The sequence below is a fragment of the Temnothorax longispinosus genome, chromosome 11, assembly GCF_030848805.1.
Source record: "Temnothorax longispinosus isolate EJ_2023e chromosome 11, Tlon_JGU_v1, whole genome shotgun sequence".
Lineage (NCBI taxonomy): Eukaryota > Metazoa > Arthropoda > Insecta > Hymenoptera > Formicidae > Temnothorax > Temnothorax longispinosus.
Window position 1 is genome coordinate 13,227,490 of NC_092368.1, and position 21,976 is coordinate 13,249,465.

At 33.3% G+C, this 21,976-nt stretch overlaps 1 protein-coding gene and 1 pseudogene across 16 annotated transcripts in view; one reads left to right on the forward strand and one right to left on the reverse strand.

Moving 5' to 3' along the window:
- The first annotated feature begins 1,738 nt into the window (after positions 1-1,738).
- On the forward strand, positions 1,739-10,402 carry LOC139821583 (fatty acid synthase-like; annotated as a pseudogene).
- The window catches only part of 5-ht2a (5-hydroxytryptamine receptor 2A), a 32,464-nt gene continuing 14,638 nt past the window's right edge, over positions 4,151-21,976 (reverse strand). For 4 of the 16 annotated variants that reach the window (XM_071792739.1, XM_071792734.1, XM_071792731.1 and 1 more), the window contains 7 exons: positions 18,998-19,222; positions 14,356-14,695; positions 13,123-13,329; positions 12,751-13,047; positions 12,300-12,608; positions 7,484-8,860; positions 4,151-7,309 (listed from right to left, as the gene is read on the reverse strand). In XM_071792739.1, coding sequence (XP_071648840.1) covers positions 8,842-8,860; positions 12,300-12,608; positions 12,751-13,047; positions 13,123-13,329; positions 14,356-14,695; positions 18,998-19,222 — 1,397 coding nt within the window. In that variant the 3' untranslated portion in view covers positions 4,151-7,309; positions 7,484-8,841. The remainder of the gene's footprint in view (positions 7,310-7,483; positions 8,861-12,299; positions 12,609-12,750; positions 13,048-13,122; positions 13,330-14,355; positions 14,696-18,997; positions 19,223-21,976) is intronic. The other 12 variants (XM_071792737.1, XM_071792735.1, XM_071792738.1 and 9 more) reach the window with 12 other exon arrangements.

The window sequence follows — 21,976 nt, forward strand, 5'->3', positions numbered from 1 at the left end:
CATATGTAGGAGGTACACATTTGTACGAGGTACATATGTACGTACGAGGTACGTATGTACGGGGTACATACGGGAAGCCCCCTAAAAAACTGTACCTCCTAAAACTGTATCTCCTAAAAATTGTACCGTGAATTTATAAGTGCGGTACCCCAATCGGTACCTCCTTCTTTATCAGTACCTCGTGTATTCCGTACCTCGTGCTACTGTACCGGGAAAAGTATCTCCTAGCAGCATGTAACTCCAAATGTCATTTCTATTTAGAAATTAGTACCTCGAATTTGGAGATACTACACTCTTAAGCATGTGTCGCCAAAATTGGAGGTACATGTTAAATTTTGTCCCTACGTAATTACGAGGGACATAAGTCACTCTTAAGCATGTGTCGCCAAAAATTGGAGGTACATGGTACCTCGAAGTTAGGAAGTACGTTATGGGCAACGAATATTCACCCGACAAAAAAAATTATTTATTTCGAAATTTTATTATTATTTTTTAACTAAATTTGTTTCTTAAGATGCAGTCTATGATTATAAATATTTTTTTGTATTTGAAAAACACACTTACCTTGGTGGGATTTGAACTCGGGACCTCTGCATCGTGAGCCAACTGCCTTACGTGGTCGACTACTTCTTAATTTGAAGTAAACGTTATATATAGTCTACATATGTCATACCAGCGCAAATATATAATTTTTCAAAAATTATCTTAAGAAACAAATTCAGTTTAAAAAGAGTAATAAAGTTTCGAATTGGATATATGATATAATATTGCCCGCTGCTATTCGCGAATGTCTTTCGTTCAACAAATGTCGCGATCATGCCATGGTTGGCTACGTATACGAGGTACGTATGTAGGAGGTATATACGGAAAGCCCCCTAAAAAAACTGTACCTCCTATGACACGTCCGTGCACGCGTCCGCGTCAAGTGCTTCGCGAATGTCTTTTGTACGAGGTACATATGTAGGAGGTACACATTTGTACGAGGTACATATGTACGTACGAGGTACGTATGTACGGGGTACATACGGGAAGCCCCCTAAAAAACTGTACCTCCTAAAACTGTATCTCCTAAAAAATTGTACCGTGAATTTATAAGTGCGGTACCTCCAATCGGTACCTCCTCCTTTATCAGTACCTCGTGTATTCCGTACCTCGTGCTACTGTACCGGGAAAAGTATCTCCTAGCAGCATGTAACTCCAAATGTCATTTCCATTTAGAAATTAGTACCTCGAATTTGGAGATACTACGCGGTACATGCTTAAGAGTGTACGCGGTACATGCTTAAGAGTGTAACAAAACTATGTCGTGGAGAGGAAGTGGCGAAGAAGGAGAAAAACAATTAAATTTCCTTTATAATGTGTTCGTAGAGAACGTTAAGATTCTCCGTGTCTTTTGTAAGTTAATGGTGTCATCAAATTTTTTAATAAAAAACATCTCCGCCAATTCCCTCTTTCTAATCTGTCTCTCTTTATAGATTACTTGTGGTTTTTTCCAATCGAAATCGTGCCCGTAAGATATTCGGTGCTCGCTCACTACGGACTGTTTGCCCGTGTGTTTTCTGACATCATTCTGGTGCTATCTGAGACGCGTGCATAAATGTCTTTTTGTCTGTCCTATGTATGTAGCCTTGCAGTCTTTGCAATTTATCTTATATACTATTTCAGTCTGTTTGAGATCATCGATTCTATCCTTGTCTCGTTTGATTAAACAGTCTAGTTTTTTAGGAACTGTAAATCTTAAGCGATTTACCTCAGATTCAACATCATATCTGGCTAGTGACGAGTCATGAGAGATACAAAAATATTTTTTTGCCGAATAACGTATCTACAACAGAAATTACTATGTTGTCAAGAGACGAAAACTGTTTGATGGTCATTGGTTTCGATATTTTGACAAAAAATAGCAAAAAATTACACAAACCGTTATTGCCTTTGTTAATGCCGCAAGGTTTTATGCTAACTCTGGAAAAATCTGGTGCAATCGATTATTCATACTTAAGTGAAAACATATGAGTTGGATGTCATAGTGGAGAAACAAATAAACGAAAAGACACTTTTACTGCTGAAAAAAGCACAAAATATTGCGAAAAAACAATACCAAATTATGCATGTAAGCAATTACGATTTTTCGTGGATAGATAAACTGAAATCAATTATGAGTGTGCAAAACGAGACTAGTATAGATACGAGAATCATACTCGTCGCGCAAGGAGATTTCGAATGCGGGCTACTAGGTTTTACTAATTGTTTGCGAAAGGAACCAGAAGGCGAAATAATTAGAAGCGTTTTTATTCAATATAACAAAGCGCCTGGTTTTTCTTTGCAAGAACCATTGTACATGAAACAATTGCAATTGGACCTACCTATCAACGTTTTACGTTCCGGTAACATTTGGGGATCATACAGGCATTTTCCATTACCATCATTGGAACCAAAACTCGTAGACAGCGCTTACGTTAAACAGACGGTGCGTCAAAACATTCTATTGTAAATTTTATGATTAGATTGTAATTATTTATGTTTTTTTTTTGTAATAGATGCAAGAAGACTTGAGTACTCTCTGCTGGGTACAGAAGAGAATGTCTTCCTACATTAAACGTGAAGATTTTGTTAATGTAATTTATGCACCTCTCAACTTCAAAGATATTATTATGTTGGCTACTGGTAGAATTACTGCCGAATCTATTGGATTATTTGAACGCAGTTATTTAAATAGTCCCATTGGCTTGGAATTTGTTGGGTTTAATACGCGTGGACGCAGAATAATGAGAATGTGCTTATACGGGTAAAATGTTTCTATCAATAATCACTCAACGAAGAAGACTATTTACGCATTTATTAGCGTTATTAATTTAATATTTAATATAAATCTCGATTTTATCTTGTGAATTAAATCAATTAAATATAACATGCTACATGCTGTAAAGATATGTATTATAGAAATTATAAAATAAGTATGAAGAAATAACATGAATAGTTGTTTTTCAAGACCCTTAAAAGTTTGACAAATTATTAGAAGAATAGAATCCGATAAATGTGGCACTTATAAAATTTCAAAAATTCTTAAAACTTTAAATATGAACTACAAAAGCAAGACGTTTTATATATAGTAAACATGATTACTACATAACTTTTACGAGACATACTCACACAAATTATATACTTTCAAAAATTACTATGTTTAGAGGAATGATAAACATTTGCGTGCCCGATGAATACCTCAGTTGGAATGTACCCGATGAATGGACAATAGAAGATGCAGTAACGGTTCCGTGTGTGTACGTCACGTGCTATGACGCCTTGTATATAAAGGATAAAATAAAAAAAGGAGACAAAATCTTGATCCATTCGGGTACTGGTGGCGTTGGTCAAGCTGCGATTCATCTTGCCCTTCATGAAGGTTGTGAAGTGTTTACGACAGTTGGAACTGTCGAGAAACGACAGTTTATGAAAGAAACGTTTCCCTCTATTCCCGAAGATCATATCGGAAACTTCCGAGATACAAGCTTTGAACAAATGATTATACAGCGTATCAGAAAATCGTAGAGTGGATATTGTATTAATTTCCTTAGCCGAAGAGAAATTGTAAGCATCTGTTCGTTGTTTAGCAAATGGTGGTCGTTTTCTGGAAATTGAAAAATTCGATGATTTTTAATAATTCCTTAGATATATCTATCTTTTCCAAATTCTTAATAAATTCATCAAGTTTAGAACGAAAGATAACGTTGTCGAAGAAAATAGCAGAAGATTTAAAAAATGGCGCTATTAAACCACTATGTAGAAAAGTCTTTAATAAAAATGAGATAGAGACTGCCTTTAGATATATGACCGCTGGAAAACATATTGGCAAGGTAAGATTATTTAATTATATATCTATGTATATCTATACAGAAATATGTAATTATGATGCAAAATATTCTATCTTGTTTAATTAGAGATATTCCTTTTCTTTAACTGCTGTAAAGATAGCAACAAATGTAAGCTTTGTTAAATTATGTTCTCAGTCAAGAAACTTTTTTTATTTATATATAAGAATAACCTTAATTATTTACTTTTTATAGTTATTCAACAATATAAACGTAGCTTCCTTCGCTCTTATGTTAAATATTATTGTTGGATGAGGTATCAATTGAAATCGAACACTAAGGTGTCTTACTTCGTCTTTAATATAGAGCGCGGATAGTCAATTACATCAAACAAACATTTTATATGTATATAATACAATAACTATAAGTAGAGTTGATTTGATTTTTGCTCACAAGTTCGCAAGCAGTCTTACCGAGGACATTACTGATTTAATTTGTCTATTAGAATTTAGTTAAAGACATTGGTATTATCCTTATTCAGTGCCATGAACATGATTAAACATTTTTATTTTATACTTAGATACCTATATTAATTACTTTTTAGAACATTAAAAACTTTTGTAGGAGAAATACGATCAATATCCATCCTGTCTAATATCAAAAAAAACGTAATTTTAAGTTTCAAGACATCGAACATCTTAAGAAACTATTGATAAAAGTACTGGCAGTGAATATCGGAATGCATAGTCTTTATTTACCTCGATAGGAAAATTGTGCAAAATTGTACAATAATTGCATTATTCAATTGAGAGGAATTTCACAGTTATTGCACTATGATAATTCGCCATAAAGCAGCGGTTTTGCCGGTATAACATTTCTGAATAATATTTGCAAAAATTGATAAATTTAATTTTAGGTTTAAATTTTGCACAATTATTTCGACATTTAGAAGCAAAATTATCTCAGCAAACATATAACCAGTTACGTTTATCATATTTTACTAAAAAGGATGCTATCTAACGGTGACCTAGCAAACACAGAATATACTAATGTAAGTATAATACAAGAGTAACACGTAATAAAACTCAAATACATTTCGTAATTATTTTGCAATTTTTTTCCAAATTTAATTTTTCCAATGTAATTTTGCATATTCCGCTAAGATCATTTGTCATAATGCTGCTGTCTTGCTGAAATATTATTTAGAAGTAAATTGTGTAAATATTTATCAATTTATCAATATTTACACAAAGGTCTAAATTTCTACTAGTATTGTTATAAATATTGAGACATAATTGCAGCATTCTCAATTTTATCCAGATTTCGTTATATAATTTTATAAATCTTTTTCCATCGGGGTAATGTTTACATTGTATGCTAGACTCTGATAATAATTCTTCTTCACAAGCGCGTGAATTATAATTGTTTTTTTCCCAGCACGGTACATCTTTCGGCTTCATTTCCAATAAATTGTAACTGATGTTCTTGATCAAAACAGATAAAAATTATGAAAAGTCTTTGAAAATGCCACAAGGTAGCACGATCAGATCAATTTCGACAAAAAGTTTACTTTGATTATTTTTTCCCTTGTATCTTTCATTTAATTACTTTGCATTATCACTTAAATTGTGTACTTTGTACCGCCAGTAAAACATTCAACAATTACAGATAAATGTAATTCCTTGTAATAGTAAAACTAAATCATAAAATGCAATATCATAACAATTAGCAATAAAACCTAAAGTACATTCGTAAATTGCCAACAATATAATAAACAATTAAACTTTCATTTTATCCGGCTATAATTGGCAAATAATCATCGTGACGATTCGACCATTGGTTTTGGTCCTTTAATCGTCAAGACGTTAATAATCTTTGATATACTTATATATATAAGCATCTCATTTTTAAAATATATTTAAATTAAATTATTAAACCGCGGCTTAATATCGGTGTCTCAATCTTATTATTGTTTAGTGTGTTATTGCGATAAATATTACTACATGCCTCAGTGGTCGAATTGGTACGACGCTCTACACGAAATGTGGGAGATTCCAGGTTCAAACGCTGGCTGAAGTAATATTTTTCGCAATAAAAATAATTTAATTTAATAATTTAATTTAATTTAAATTATTTTAAAACAATGATTATTTGCCAATTATAGCCGGATGAAATGAAAGTTTAATTGTTAATTAGCAATAAAGTTAATGATAAAATGCAAAACTATATCAGTAACAAAATAGAAGGTGAAATCTTCGTTAGTTATAATTTCTGACTTTACAGGAATGATTTTTCTTAATAGGTCTGTTTTCTATTGCTAAACTGGTTGCACTAGTAGAGAGTTTATTTTTCTTACTCCACATTGGAAAAAAAAAGATAAACTCTGATGAATAAGTGCAGCCAGTTCAGCAATAGAAAACAGACCCAATGATTGTTGTATCTGATTGTTCGTAGATAATAATAAGAGTTCATCAAGAGGAAGAGTTTTTAGATATGCTCCACTACTCGCCTATCCACGATATTATTGCCTGGACCATAAATCCTATGTTATTTTGGGTGGACTAGGCGATTTTGGTTTAGAGCTAGCAGATTGGTTGACTCTTCGAGGCAAAAAATCTGGTATTAACATCACGAACCGGGATTAGAACAGGTTATCAGCAATCAAGAGTAAAGCTGTGGCGATCTAACGGTGTAAATGTACAGATCGTTGCGGTCGATGATATTTTGAAACATGAAGACTGTGAATCTATATTAAAATTTGCCGAAGAAAAAGCACCAGTGGACGCTATATTTAATCTTGCAGTTGTTTTAAAAGATTGTACATTCCAAAATCAATCACCACAAACGTTCGAGGATTCGTTCAAATCGAAAGCATAAATGACGAAGAACATGGACGAATTGTCGAGAATGATATGTCCACAACTTCGACATTTTGTCGTTTTTTCCTCCGTCTCGTGTGGAAGAGGAAACGCAGGCCAGACAAATTATGGGATGGCTAATTCCATAATAGAAAGAATCTGTGAGAAAAGGATGGAAGAAGGATTACACGGTTTAGCGATACAGTGCTGCAGTGGGGTGCTATTGGTGATGTCGGACTCGTGGCAGATATGCAAGAAGAAAATAAGGAATTGGTTATTGGAGGTACATTGCAACAACAAATATCTCCCTGTTTGGATACATTAGAAGTATTTCTGCTACAAGATCGGCCTGTCGTAAGCAGTATGGTTGTATGTGCTGAAAAAACAAAAGTTGACGGATCAATGAATATTTCTGAAACGGTTGCTCATATCATGGGTAAGCAGTTTTATACAAAGCTAAGCAATGAAGAAAACTAATTATAATGCCATGAAAGAGAAGTAAAGTCAAAATGTTATTCCAAGTACATATATTTACTGGAATAAGTAATATCTCAAAAAATTTTTGTGTGCAAAATTAAATTTAAAGAAATACGTATATTTTTGAAAACTACCTCTTACAATTGCAATAGACTTAACCCATTAAGTCTTATGCCCGTGTCACACTACGTATCGCGGACGCGGATCGGATTGGGATTACGGATCGCGGATCGGATATCAGCCAATCACAGATGAGCTGCTCGTCCATGATTGGCTAGATTACGATCCGCGATCCGCAATCTCAATCCGATCCGCGTCCGCGATACGTAGTGTGAAGAGCACTTTAGAAAGCTTCTACGTACTTTCCTATTTTTAATAAAATAATAAATGCTTTGTAATTCGGGTCCTAATTTTAATCCGCAATTGATAAATTCTTTTAGCGTCTCAAATATTGGTAAATTTTCTAGAAATTTAAGAAATTTCAAATAAAATGTACATTAATGTGTGCTAATTAAAAAATTATTAACAGTATAAATAATTAACAATTACTTTAGAAACAGCTAAGTGTTAAACGTACAGAAAATGTAACAATAATTTGATTCCTAAGATTAAAATTTTTGTTGGTATGCAATTTTAGGAGATTAAATAGAGTAACATAATATTTGGTAAATTACCGAATAAGGGACTCACCTTCTATGATCTTGACCTTGATATATATTATAGAAGTCACCCTTTTGAGTAACCTTCAGAAGATTTTAACCATTGGTTGTTCTTTACTAAAAAGTCATTAATAACATTATTTTAATAAATAAAAAATTATTAACAAAATTATTTAATGAATAAAACATAATTTTTTTATACTCTGTATACTTAAGAAAAAAATTACATTTTGCCGAGGTTTATATATTTTTCTTTTTTTCTCCTTTTGCACTTCTATCTCAGAAACGCGTATTTTCTCTTTAGCATACATCTCATTAACATAAAATGGTTTCACATGGGTTTTCAACTTTCCACGCGAACCGTATAATAATATAAGACCTCGTTATGTACTGCAAGCACCGGACAATGTGGGGTAGATATCGTTTCACGTAGAAAGTTGAAAACCCATGTAAAACTGGAACTTACTTCTGGAAGTTACTCAGGAAGGTGAACTTCTATAATATAATGTTAAGGACAAAGTCATAGAAGGTAGTCCTCTTGTCGGTATATTTACCTAAAAATTATTTAAATGTATAATTCTTACTTTATTTCTTATTTTACCAAATAAGATTAAAGAACATAAACACAGTACCACCAAACGTACCACTGGTCGAAATGGATTCAATGATGGCAGTTGAAATTAAGCAAACGTTGGAAAGAGAGTTCGATATTTCCTTGACAGCGCAAGACATTAAAACTCTAAAGCTAAATTAAAACAAATAACAATTACAGGCATACAAGGAAAGATACACAATACAAACAAAATTAGTGAAGATTTTGACGTGCTGATTCGAAAAATGAAGGATGCAGACTTTGTTCCAGATATTCTTATAGAACTTGTTACAAAGAAGGAAGTTGATCGAAGCAATATATTTCTCTTACCAGGAATCGAAGGATGTTCAAGTGTATATAAATCTATAGCATCAGGAATTAAATCTTCGGCGACGTGTTTGCAACATAGTGTACTTAATATTCCTGATGAAAGTCATTCAGTGACGAAGTTAGCCGCTTATTTGCTGCCTGTAAGAAGATTAACGTTATACTTACAAAATATTTATTTTAATTATTTTTAAATAATTTATGTATATGAGTAATATCTAACAATTAAAATTCTTTCATATTACTACAACTTACATATACATTTATATTTATTTTCTTAGCACTTATTAAAGAGAATGAAAGATCAAAGGGAATTTCTTATCGTGGGTTATTCGTTCGGATCCTTAATTGCCATCGAATTAGCAAGATTATTAGAAGCTAATGATTTCTCAAGACGGTTAATACTAATAGACGAAACTTCTGACCAAATGAAAATTTTAGTTAATCAATATTTTCACTGTGCTTCACTAGAAGAGTTACGAAATACCGTTTTACTTGGTTTACTGGGAATGTACGTTACAATTAACAAAGAAGCGGTTAGTAAATTATAAAAAATACATTTTAATTTTTTATTGTAAAAATTATTTATCTAATTTTAATATTACATAAATTTAAATAAAATGAAGTGGTTCGTTTGTCGTTGTTTAAACGTATAACATTATCACAAGTGACAGTTTTACAATATGACTCTCGATATAGAACACCATAAGTCTTTGCATCATAATTCTTATTTTGCTCTTTGACTTTTGTACTCGGAGAAATAGGATGTGCGTTTGATTTTAATTGAGATAAAAATTAATGTGATTAATGCGTCTATTTTTCACTTTTATTTTTTTGTTTACCGGTCTTTATATGCTATCTTAACTTTTTACACTGAAAATGATCTGAGGACTAAAACGTATATTAAAGTATTATTGTAATTAAAAATTACAATACGATCACCTTGTTTTGGCTTTTTTATGACGCTTTTTTATGTGAAGATTTTAGGAATTTTAATAAAATAAACAAGAATTAGAACAGATTTTACCATCGTTCGAGAATTTAATATATTTTTTGTATTACTGATAAAATGCAGAAGTTATTTTAGCATATTTATTATTATTAATCACACAAAATGCAAAATTCTCTTATTTGCAGTTTGCGTTAGAGCTGAATAAATGTAACACAGTGGACGAAAAATTAAAAATATTTCATGCTTACTTCCCTAACGATGTAAATGTATTGACCACAAAAATCAAAAACTGATATATTTCACCATTTACAATCATATAGTCGCTGTACAGGATTATGATATTTCTTCATTACCTCGCCTTAAATCGCCTATAACATTACTGAAACCTACATTTCCGCTTGTCTCTGTTACTGAAAAGGATTATGGTCTACATAAGGTAATCTAATTTTGATAAATATTTTTGAAATAATAAACTATGATTTTAAAAATAACCAAAAGTTTTATAACAAGAAACTTATTTTTAGATTACCGAGGGTAAAGTGCAAATTCGTTATGTGGAAGGTAATATCATATTACAATGATGGACAACGATAAAATTATATCAGCTATTAACGAAGAATGGATAGAAAATAATCTAAAACAATAAATGTATACTTTATTAAGACGTAGTAACATAATATATATTTTGTTAAAATATTATACGTAACACTTGATATACCTATATAATATACACATGTAGTAAAATATAAATTTTTTAATTTAAATTGCTATGTTTGAATAAACGTAATTCAATATAATAAATTATATTTTACTATATTAGGTATATATATATATATATATATATATATATATATATACATAGAGTCAAAATTAATAGAGTTTATCAATTACAATAAATTATTATAATATTTTAACAATAAATATATATATATTTTATTAGGACACAGTAACATATAATATTATATGTTACATATAATTCAATTATATAATATAATTATATAAACATAATTCAATATAATAAATTATACTTCACTATATGTATACTATATATATATATATATATATATATATATATATATATATATAAATTCCTGTAAAATTTGTCATTTATTGCATATCCCCGCAGCGTTTGCAATCTACTACCAACACTATCCTTCTCTTCTCACTTTAACCCTTTGGACCAACGGCTTAACGTCTTTTTCCGAAAGACGGAGCCCAGTTTTCTCCGCACAAGAGCCTATATCTTGCACGGAGGGGCGCAGTTATCGGAAAAACTTTCCATACTTCATAGCTCTAGTGAACTGGAACCTGGTTCCTCAGATTACGAGTCTGGCGCTCTACTACTAGACCACACTGCCGCCCTTATATTTACTCTATACATATATAGTTTTTAAAGTTATAAAATATGGAACAACACTTATTATATTCCCCTAAACATTTTTCTTACGGATATCAATACCATTTATGTTGTAATGCACAATTATTTTATATTTTTGATTGAATATGTTAAAACAATTTTGTACGACATAATTTTATAATATATAACAGTTTTTCATACAAGCCCTTGGTGATTCGACTTTTTAAAACATTCATTTTTTAATGATATAACTTAATTACGTTACACTTTTTAGGCAACCTGTCCATTTTACCCATCGTCCTTTAGCGGCAATACAGGCTCAATTTCATCGCTAAATTCTTATAATTTATTTCTTTTATTAAAAAGAAGTACCTTTTTAATCTCCACACACCGTTGGAAAATTTTTGTAGTTTTGTTAAAAAAGGTCTTTGTGCTAAAATTTTTGTGTAAAATAATCAACACATATATGTAAATTTAACATATGCCTGCTGTTGTTAATTGAACTTTACAAATCAAAAATGTAAAATTATTAAAATAATTTAAAAAATATATTAAAGTAACATAATTTGAACGTAATTATTAAATGTGTTAAAATTTACAGAAAAAGAGTGTTGATTTTATCTTACAATTTTAACTTCAACATAAAATTTATGTTAATTGTACACATAATTAACCTCAAATTACGATCAGAATTACATTTCCTTTCTGTTGAAATATTTTAACATAGTATCGGTGTTACCATTTAACACATCCATATTATGTTAAATTAACACAAAAATTTGAGTGGACCGTTTGGAACATGTAATTTATGTTATATTTAACACAAATTTTCTAACAGTGCATGGATAATTGATTTATAAAAGAATTAATTTGCAGAAAGAAAAAAATGGAGCTCGCGCTAAAATAGCAGTATTGTTTTATTTTGTTTTGTACATAGATATTACTTCAATTTCGACAATAGATAGTCATTAAGCAACTTTAGGAACTCGCTAACAAAACATTATTTTGCGGATCTTCTTGATCGATAACACTGCGGCGCATAACAAACTTTAAGGTCCTTTCTATCTGCTTCCATCTTCTGGGTTGATCTTAATCATAAAACTTAATTAATTAAGTGGCTGTAATCGACATAAGGAAGCAGAATTAGAATCTGCGTACCGTAATATCGCGCATATACCTAGTTTTCAAGTAACAAACAGTATCGTGATTATTTATAGAATAAATTGTATTTACATTCTATGTACATTGAGATTTTTTTCAATTAAGATTACCTGTTTTCGCCGAGAGGGTAAAAATCGTGTTGCACAGCGTGATCTACTAAATTATCGATGTAGATGTCATGATCGTTCTGATCGCGTTCACGAATCAAGAAGGTGTCTTGGTACAGCGAATTCGGCGTTCGGTGCATCATCGTGACGAACGAGCTTCCCGACGCCGGCGTCGGTGTCGGATTCGGCGTTGGGGTTAGCAAGGGTGTACCTTGAAGACTGATGGTCAGTGGAAGAGCACCTGATGTGCACAGGCCTACTGTTCCCCTTCCGCTTCCCGTGACCGATCGATATCTCGAAGGCCTCGTGGACCTAAGAGAGTTGTGATATTTTTACTAAATGTACTTTTCTCTTTTGTTTTTATAAAAGGTATAACAGTTCCTATCAGATTCTTATAAGATTTTCTGAAGTTCATTTAAGACGGAGTAAATAAGAAGAGGAAGAATTGCGTTACCTCGAACACTTGCACTTCAATAAGCGAATGAACGCGGTTCGGAAGGTCCGGTTAAAAATAGTATAGATAATTGGGTTGATCGTCGAGGACACGTAGCCCAGCCAAAGAAACGTATCCATCATGTGTCTCGACACGGGACATCTGGGACACGCGGCGATGAAGATGTTCAGCAGGAAGAACGGTGACCAGCACAGCACGAACGTGCAGAACACCAATCCTAGGACCTTGCTGGCTTTCTCCTCGGTCGCGACCGCATTCGCGACCAAGGCTCTCTTTTTGGCCCGGCCCGCCAGAAACCTTGAAGAATGTCGATTATCAAGAATGCGGAATTTTCAATATATTTCCGGATTCCTTGGAGAAAAATTGCTATACTTGAGATTCAGCGTGGTCGGCGTGACATTCAGTTGCAGTTTCAGGGCCCTGAGGGTAAAATTCCGTGTTTCACGCGCGATGTTCTCCGGCGTTTGGGTCGTCTGATCCACTTTCAACTTGAGCCGAGGTCCTGCGGCGGGACTCCCGGCGCCGTCCACCGCTAACTTCAAATGCGGTAGGACCTTTCTCGCACCTTCGCATTTGTGGCTGTTTCAATAATTAAGGTTTTTAAATCTTTCAGTAACTATATTCGCCTGTTCGTTCTGGGACAAATGTTCCATACGTTATTTTATGTATAATAATTTAAACTTTTTACCAAGAAATATAAAGATTACAGTTAATTAATATTAAAAGAAAAAGGCAAAAAAATCTTGCACGTGCAAACGCTTTCTCTATGTTATCTTCTACAATTATTTTAAATAAATCAATTTTTTTATAATAAAATATTCTCATTTTCATGTAGTACGATATGTTCCATAGAAATGAAAACAACATTGTTTATGTTACATTGTTAATCTACTTTTTATTTTGTAACAGCAATAACATGGCAATATTATTGTTTTCGTGTGCAGATTGTTGAGAGTTTACGATTAAAAATTGACGCGTTAATGAAGAAAGTTGAGATCGCATTAATTCACGGCCTCGGACTGGCCATTGCGTCGAGACGCTTGATTTAAGATGCATAGTCTCGTGGACCGTCGCGTCGCATTGATATCAGGGATGTTGCATGCGCGATGCCTGGCATAAAGCTGCTGTTATAAACGACTTGTATATATAAATAATTGCTATACCTATTAGTTACAATTTTATTTTTTTGATAATTGTAAATTACATAATTACATTTTACGTAAAAATTTAACTTTTTTCGAGAAATATGAAAGCATGATATAATATAGAAGTTATAATCACGGCGTTCAATCTAGTTTTTAAAATTTATTCTTTGTTTTAGCATTCATTTTTCTGCACTTTTATCTTTACGTAAGTGTAAATGCTTGTGTGCAAAATTACGAATAATTTATATTGTAACTTAATTTTACAAAACATCCGATATAAATAATATAATTAAATTATAAAATTACAATATCTGTACAAAAGGTGTTTTCGAACTAGAATCGTAAAGCGGAAAAGAGGATGATTTCTTCGACCGGAAAAAAATAAATAATAAAGACTAAAATTCTTTCAAGCAATATTGTATTTTGAACAAAAAAAATTTTTTAATAAATGTATTCTTACTTTTCTTTTTTCGCGTTACAGCCGAAGTGCTGTCTTGCCGAGGATGCCGAGGACGATCGCACGGCAGTGGTTGCGGTGGCCGTGTTAAACGACGACGCTCTCGACGATGTCGTTTTTGTGGACGAATATCTGCCGCCTAGCCGGCGAAACTGATCGCCCTCCGCGTTCTCGGCCACGAAACGGGCCTTTTTGCGCAACAGCTGCAGTGTCAGGATATAAGTCGTCACCATGACAATCATAGGGATGTAGAAGGCGATCAGAGAGCCGAACACGAAGAACGCCCGATTATTGATTACGCATACTCTTGGCCGCGGCATGATGTTCGTGGGATTAATTATGCCTGAAACAACAACCGACGAGATCTCGTCACGCCTTGATTATCCCCTTCTCTAATTAGCTGTCGATTTGAAGCTTTCGATTACCCGTCAAGTTTCTCGGGATATTTTCCGAAAACGTGGACGTCCCCTCTCGAATCGTCATCTCGTAACAGTTGTATTACATCTTACGGAACGTCTCGATAATTGGAACAGATTTTGTTTCGATAAAAGTTATTCTGAGTGCTTGTGAATGGTAACTGGATTTTCGGAAAATTGTTTTAAATTGGCAACAATATAAGTACACTGAGAAAAAAATATTTAGATAAAAAAAATTATTTAGATTGTTGCCAAGAGCTTATTTACTTAATATAATACACATATATTTATTTAAAATTAGATATTTTTACTTGATTTAAATTAAAATATTTAATTCTAAATAAATATGTGTATTGTATTTCGCGCCTCTTCCTCAAGATAACACGTAGTACTCCCTAGTCCCTACTCTATGCCGAGGCGCCACAATCTTTACAGCTAAAACAAAAGTTTTTCCCCTTCCTAGGGGACTTCTCTCGTGTTCGCGCCCAATCCGTCATTCTTTAGGGCCTAAGCAGAATGGCTGTCTTGGCAGTGTTTTATGCCGTAAGGACGTTTCTCTCGTCCTTATACTAGAGCAAATCGATTTTCTTAGGATTTTCTTGAAACTGTGAATATACGTTAATTTAGGTGTGCTTTATGCGTGGTATAAATTTCAGCTCCTCTTCCGGGATAAAAAATAAAAATACTGATTGTGAGCCTCAAAGTTTCCAAAAAAAATTTAAAATTAATTTTTTTTAGTTTTGGCATTTTTTCCTTATAGAACTCGACGAGAGAAGCAACTTTGGTCCTCTTAGTCAACCTCGTATCTCTTACCGTTTGGCCTAAAAAACCTGTTCATTAGTAAAAGTTGAAACTTTGAGGCTCAGTATCTTGAGTTTTTATACCGGAAGAGGTACTGAAATTTATACCACACATAAAGCACACCTAAATTAACGTATATTCACAGTTTCAAGAAAATCCTAAGAAAATCGATTTTCTCTAGTATAAGGACGAGAGAACGTCCTTAAGTCTTTGTCTTATGTAATGCACAATGCTGTACAGTATTGTGCGTTACATAAGACAAAGACTTAAGGCATAAAACACTGCCAAGACAGCCATTCTGCTTAGGCCCTTATTCTTGTGCCGAGATAGTCACTTCGCTATTAGTAAAATGGAAAAAAGAAAATACAGGAGGTCGGATTCGGACGATGAATCCAAGGAAAATAGAATAACTAAAAAGATAAAACGCCTGTCGAGAGATCTTAAAAAGCTTGAGGATCGAATACGGAAGAGACGGGCACGTAAGTATCAGGTTAATCGAAAACTTGATTGCCATCTTTTTCTATTCCGCCTCGTAAAGAGTGGTCGGACGATAGAACAAAATTCTATGATAGACCCATCGTTCAGAACTTAAGAGTATTTGGGCGAGCAATATTAGATAAGTAAGAAGAAGTTAAATAAAACTGTTTGATATTGCTTATTATCTATAACAAACATTTATTTTATAATTACACAGTCGTAGCCAACTTTCAACATCTACGTCTTATCTTGAAAAAGAGGCGCAAAATACAATTTAATGATTAAACGAACTTACCTGTAAGTGAAGTTCTATCATAATTGTATGAAGCGCTTCTTCCGAAAGATGGGTCCCTCCCTATATCCATATCCGACAATTTCGGATCCCGTAACTCTTAGGGCTACGGTTGAACTTTGAAAAAAATGACGGATTGGGCGCGAACACGAGAGAAATCCCCTAAGAAGGGCAAAAACTTTTGTTTTAACTGTAAAGATTGTGGCGCCTCGGCATAGAGTAGGGAGTACTAGTACGTGTTATTTTTCGGGAGAGGCGCTTCATACAATTATGATAGAACTTCACTTACAGGTAAGTTCGTTTAATCATTAAATTATATTAGGTAAATAAGCTCTTGGCGACACAATCTAAATAAATATTTTTTTGGATCTAAATAGTTTTTTCTACAGTGTACTTGTGTCAAAGAGACGTTACTGCCAAAAATGACTGAACCTGAACTCTCTTTCGATCTAACTTTGCGCAATCGATCCTCTCTGAGGAAGTAAACGTGAAATTACGACAATTTCGAGAAATTTGGTAGGTACAACTCACCCAGTTAAAATTTCTATTGGACTATTTGCATTACAAGAGATGAAAAGGTGGAGAGGTTACTCTCTCTATTATTGATCAGGACGGCCATCGAGAGCCTTGATAAATGTGTATCATGCCGATAAAGCATCGCGGTGTCGTCACGCTTTTTCACTCATCTCGCGAGAATACAGTGAAAATTATCGGCTCATAAAAATACGAAGTTCTCTATCGATCCGTCGAGGTATAGGGGAGACCGGGGCTGGTTGTGACATTTTTTCTATAAAGTGTCTCAACTCTTTGATTATGTTGTTTTTATAAATGAATCTAGGCTTGCTAGATTCAGTAACTAATCGGGATTTCAATTTAATAATAGTTTTTATCTAACCGCTCATTAGAAATTATATAAATTAAAAAATTCTGAAAAAAGAGACATGTAACTTTTTACCCCACACCAGGGGCTGGTTGTTACACCACACGGGGTAAATTGTTACAACAAAAAAAACAAATGTAATCTCAAACTTTTTATTAAGAATAATCATGGTTTGTCTTCTTAATTCGAACAAAAATGAAATATTATTGTTTATAACAAATTACAAAAAAGTTTAAGTCCAAGTAATAATATAGTACTTTTTAACTTTAAATAAATTATAGTGTTATTTTAAACAAAAACTTAGGCATACAATTTTTTTTTGGCCTCTTTGCTTTATCACATTGAAATAAAAATTAAATAAAATTATGTTCTTATTTAGCGAAAACTTAGACATATTACTTTTTTTGGTATCTTTGCTTTATCACAACAAAATAAAAATAAAAAAATAAAAATTAAGTAAAATTATGTTCTTATTTAAATAAAAATTCTTTAAAACAAAAATACAAGTAACTTTTAATCTAAACAAAAGTTATAAGCTCTATTCATCATAAATTATCTATCATAAATTAATTGTGGTTTGTCACAACCTGCCCCGAGAAAATGTCACTTTTAGCCCCAACACCAAAACTAACCTCTTAAGATTAAATATTAAAACACAAATATTTGTAAAGCTTATAAAAGTAAGATTTATTGTAAACAGAAGGAATTAGAGAGTATATACCACACATAGACATTTCTGCTTATTTAGATAACAAGTGCTAGACCAATAATACTAAAAAATGAAAATGTTACAAATCTGCGTTTTTTACGGCTGCTTATCCGGGCTCCTCTCACAAGAACGCCAGCGCCACTAACTCGCGCGGTATGTCGGCCGACACTGGCGTGATCATTTATCTCTTTCTAACGTTACTATAGCGTTTCCGGTTTAGCTACCATTGGCACTGTAACAACCTACCTCTGTAACAACCAGCCCCAGTCTCCCCTAAGTATCGCTTGTATTTTCTCACCTTGACTTTTTCGCAATTATCGAAAAATGAAAAATGATCTAGCTGATATATTCAGTTTTTCAATCAGTATAACAACGAAGAGAAAACAGATGCAGTGAAAAAGGAAGGAAAGATACACAGATGCTGCGATTATTGAAGTTATTAAATTAATGTACGCTTAATTGGCAAGTGGATGAAAATATCCATTAGGTCGGAAAAACTCCGTATTCGCTAATATGCATAATCGGTTTAAGATTTAAATTTTTCGTGAGAGGTATACGATGCAGTTCCTCGTAAAATAGTTTACTCTTTCGGAAAGTTTTTGCTGGAATATGAGGTTTAATTCGCTTAAAAATTTCAGAACGAGCGATGCGCGCGTTTCGTAGCTTATAAAGAAATGAGAGATCCAATAAAGTCCTATATTATTCATCAACTTTATAATAAAGATCCTTAGCACAACAGTTCTTCGCCGTAAAGATTGATACAATGAATAAACGCAACGGACGATTTATCCTGGAATAGAATTACCGGAATAAAAGGAATTGTGTATATTCTACGTGTGTGAGAGCAAACATGAAACGGCAGTCTAGTTCTTCCGTTTCCCCGCATACGTTTCATTTCAGGAATTGTTTACCGATTCCGCGCGTTTTCATCGCGCGCTCGCACTTACCCGTTTTATGAGATACGTGCTGGTCCATATCGGGAGAGCTTTCTCTACTACAAAGGTAGCCTTCGTAGATCGTCAGTGATGATACGAAGGAGAGGAGGACGGAGGTAAAAGGGGGTAATTTACCTAACACCGTGATGGAACTGGAGACTAGCATGGCTAGTAGCCAGACCGCGGCGATCTTGAAGCCCACCATTCGTTTCGTGGATGTGTGACGTGTCCTGAGCGGATTACGGATACCCAGATAACGGTCCACGGAGATGAAGCACATGTGCATTATACTCGCCGAGCACGCAAGCACGTCGCATGTCACGTATACGTTGCACCATACCACGCCGAACGGCCAATACCCTGAAAATTCGAGAGAGACGAGAAGCTAGGGTGTCAAGTCGGGGCGAAAAAGTGTCACGTTATTTACTAGACGGCCGTCTTAGGTTGTCTATTATTCAGGCAAAAGTTGAAGAACTTATTTTGCAATTGCTATAAGTCCGTATTTTTAAATGGAGAAGATTACGTTGCACATACAAAAGATAACAATTTTATTATAGTTGTATATTTTATATACATATATAGTAGTTAAAATTCTCCAAAAATAAAATATATTTGAAATTACATACGAAATAAGATCATATTTTTTAGTTATATTTTTAATATTTATTTTGCAAAAATAATCGTAAAATTTCATGCGTATTGTAACCTGCATAAAGCAACGGATATGAAATAATATCATTTTTCAAGTTTTAATCAGAGAACATTGATTAAAAATCTAGAAAGAAATGCTATATTTAAATTTTACTCATATTTGAGTTATTAAAATAGCGTGCAAAATACAAATAATTTATGATTAAAATAACATTTAAAGTTATTTATCGCAATAATAATTGGTTGTAATTTATGTCTATTCCATTTTACTTTTTTTGAAGACTTATAATTTAGTTTACATAAATTTTTCCTTTTTTTATAGAATAGTTCATGTGTGTAAAAAATGGCAGAAGGGAGAATGAATTATTAAAAGTGAATTTTACTGATTCTTTTTATGAGTAATTTTTTTTTATTGAGATATGACGGGAAAGGATTTAGGTGGAGAACGCATATTGCTCTAGAATCTTTTACTTTTTGTTAGGCGTTTTTAATGCTGCGCTGTTTTCGGAGAGATAATAACGAGAAAATAGGCTAGGGATAAGCCTCATTGCGTAGATAGAGGCTTAGCCAGAACGCATGAGGTTGCGCCGGCGGAACGTACGGTGCACTCCCGTGATGCGATGAATGGGCTACATCAAACGGCGTCAAATGTCGGAAATGCGTTACACAAACCATCACTTTCCAACGTGCAAATCCCCCGAGCTGCCGATGTATTTTTATCGCTTCAAAGATTTGCGAAAACTCGAAGAGTCCGCCGATACGTCTGGAACATTTTAGGGGCTGTATTCATAGCTGATCGTGATTCGATTAATGATCGCGATTTCGGCAGTCGGATCTGGAGCGCTTTTACTCCTTACAGAAATTTATAATCTTCCGGAGCGGTTTACGATTCAATGATTTATCATTATTGATGATTACTTTTTAATTCATTTCTTTAATTAAAAGTTAGAGCAAAAAAATATACCTATATATGTATATATGAAAATGCTTATGTATACATATACTTTAATATTTTTCTACGTTTTTATTAAGTATAAGATATTTAAATATCTTATATATTATATCTAAATATAATTGTTTACTTGTAAAAGCGTTAAATTGTAAAAAGGTAGAATGTATAGCGTATGCGGCGAAGAAAGGCCAGAGAGAGAAAGAGTGCGGAGGAGAGGCGAGGCGAAAAAGAGGGGGAAGAGAGAGAGAGAGAGAGAGAGAGAGAGAAAGAAAGAAAGAGAGAGAGAGAGAGAAGATAGATAGAATTAATACTGTAAAAGGGGGTGGGAGTCCTTTCCATCCCGCACAAAGAACAGAAATAAATAATTACTACTAATAGAATTTTTTATTTTTCCTCACATCTAAAGAATTTATAAACATTTCACAGACCTTGAACTTTTCGTAAAACAAATCACTCGATCACACGTAATATTTTATTATCGGAGAAGTTTACTTAATAAGAGTAAAAAAATAACACTTTCTAAATGCAACAGAATATCTCGTATAATGCAGTAACTCAGTGACAGTATTCCAGGGGTTAAACAAATATTGAATGTTTATATCATATGGTTTGTACAAACAGCGATTTGCGAAGCAAATAAGATCCGATAATGTCAACAACAATTTATGTATGCAAATCTGTAATTGAGTGCGTCTTTTCAATCACAGATAGAAAATAATCTGCAATATATTATTCTGTCGGCTATGAACAACGGTCTCGGGAATTTTATCATTCTGTTTTACGACGTGCGTCTCGTTTTCACCACATTCGAATTTTCCCATTATGCAAATCCTAACACTGTAACCATAACACAGAATGAGTAACATTTAACGAGTCAAACGAACGAGACATCGCGAGTACCTCAAAGCGTAGTTTCTTCCTTTAATCCAACGGCATTGATACTAATAATCCAATTAAAACAATCAACTTAATCCGTCGTCTCTTGGTATAGCGCGCGGTACTCGTTGTGAGAATTAAGGCGAAAAGCGCAGAATTTCTGAGGACGCATAGTAACCCCAAAAATTTGCATAGTCGCATTATATTAAGATCTCCTCGGAGACTACGTTGCGAGGAATTTCATTAGTAACAGATTAAAGCACGGCTTGATGAGCAGGCACACTGCAATAAGGGCCTAAATACACGCAAGAAAAACGCGAAGAACAAGAACGAAAAGAAGAATAAGTGAAATAAAATAAAGCTATAGTTTCGTAGAAAATTCTTAATGTCGACATTCAAGGTAATACGGACCGGCAAACGCAGACCTTCGATATAATATTTATTCAGTAAAAAAATTTTGCGTTAAAAACACATTACACACGTCACAATTTATCCACTCTAATTTTTAGGTTAATTTAACAAAAGGCAAATATTGTAAATAAATAACACAAAGTAAGATGTGAAAAATTAACACAAAATTGTAACACATAGATGCTATTTGGAAGCAAAGTTTATGTTAAATTAACATATCTATA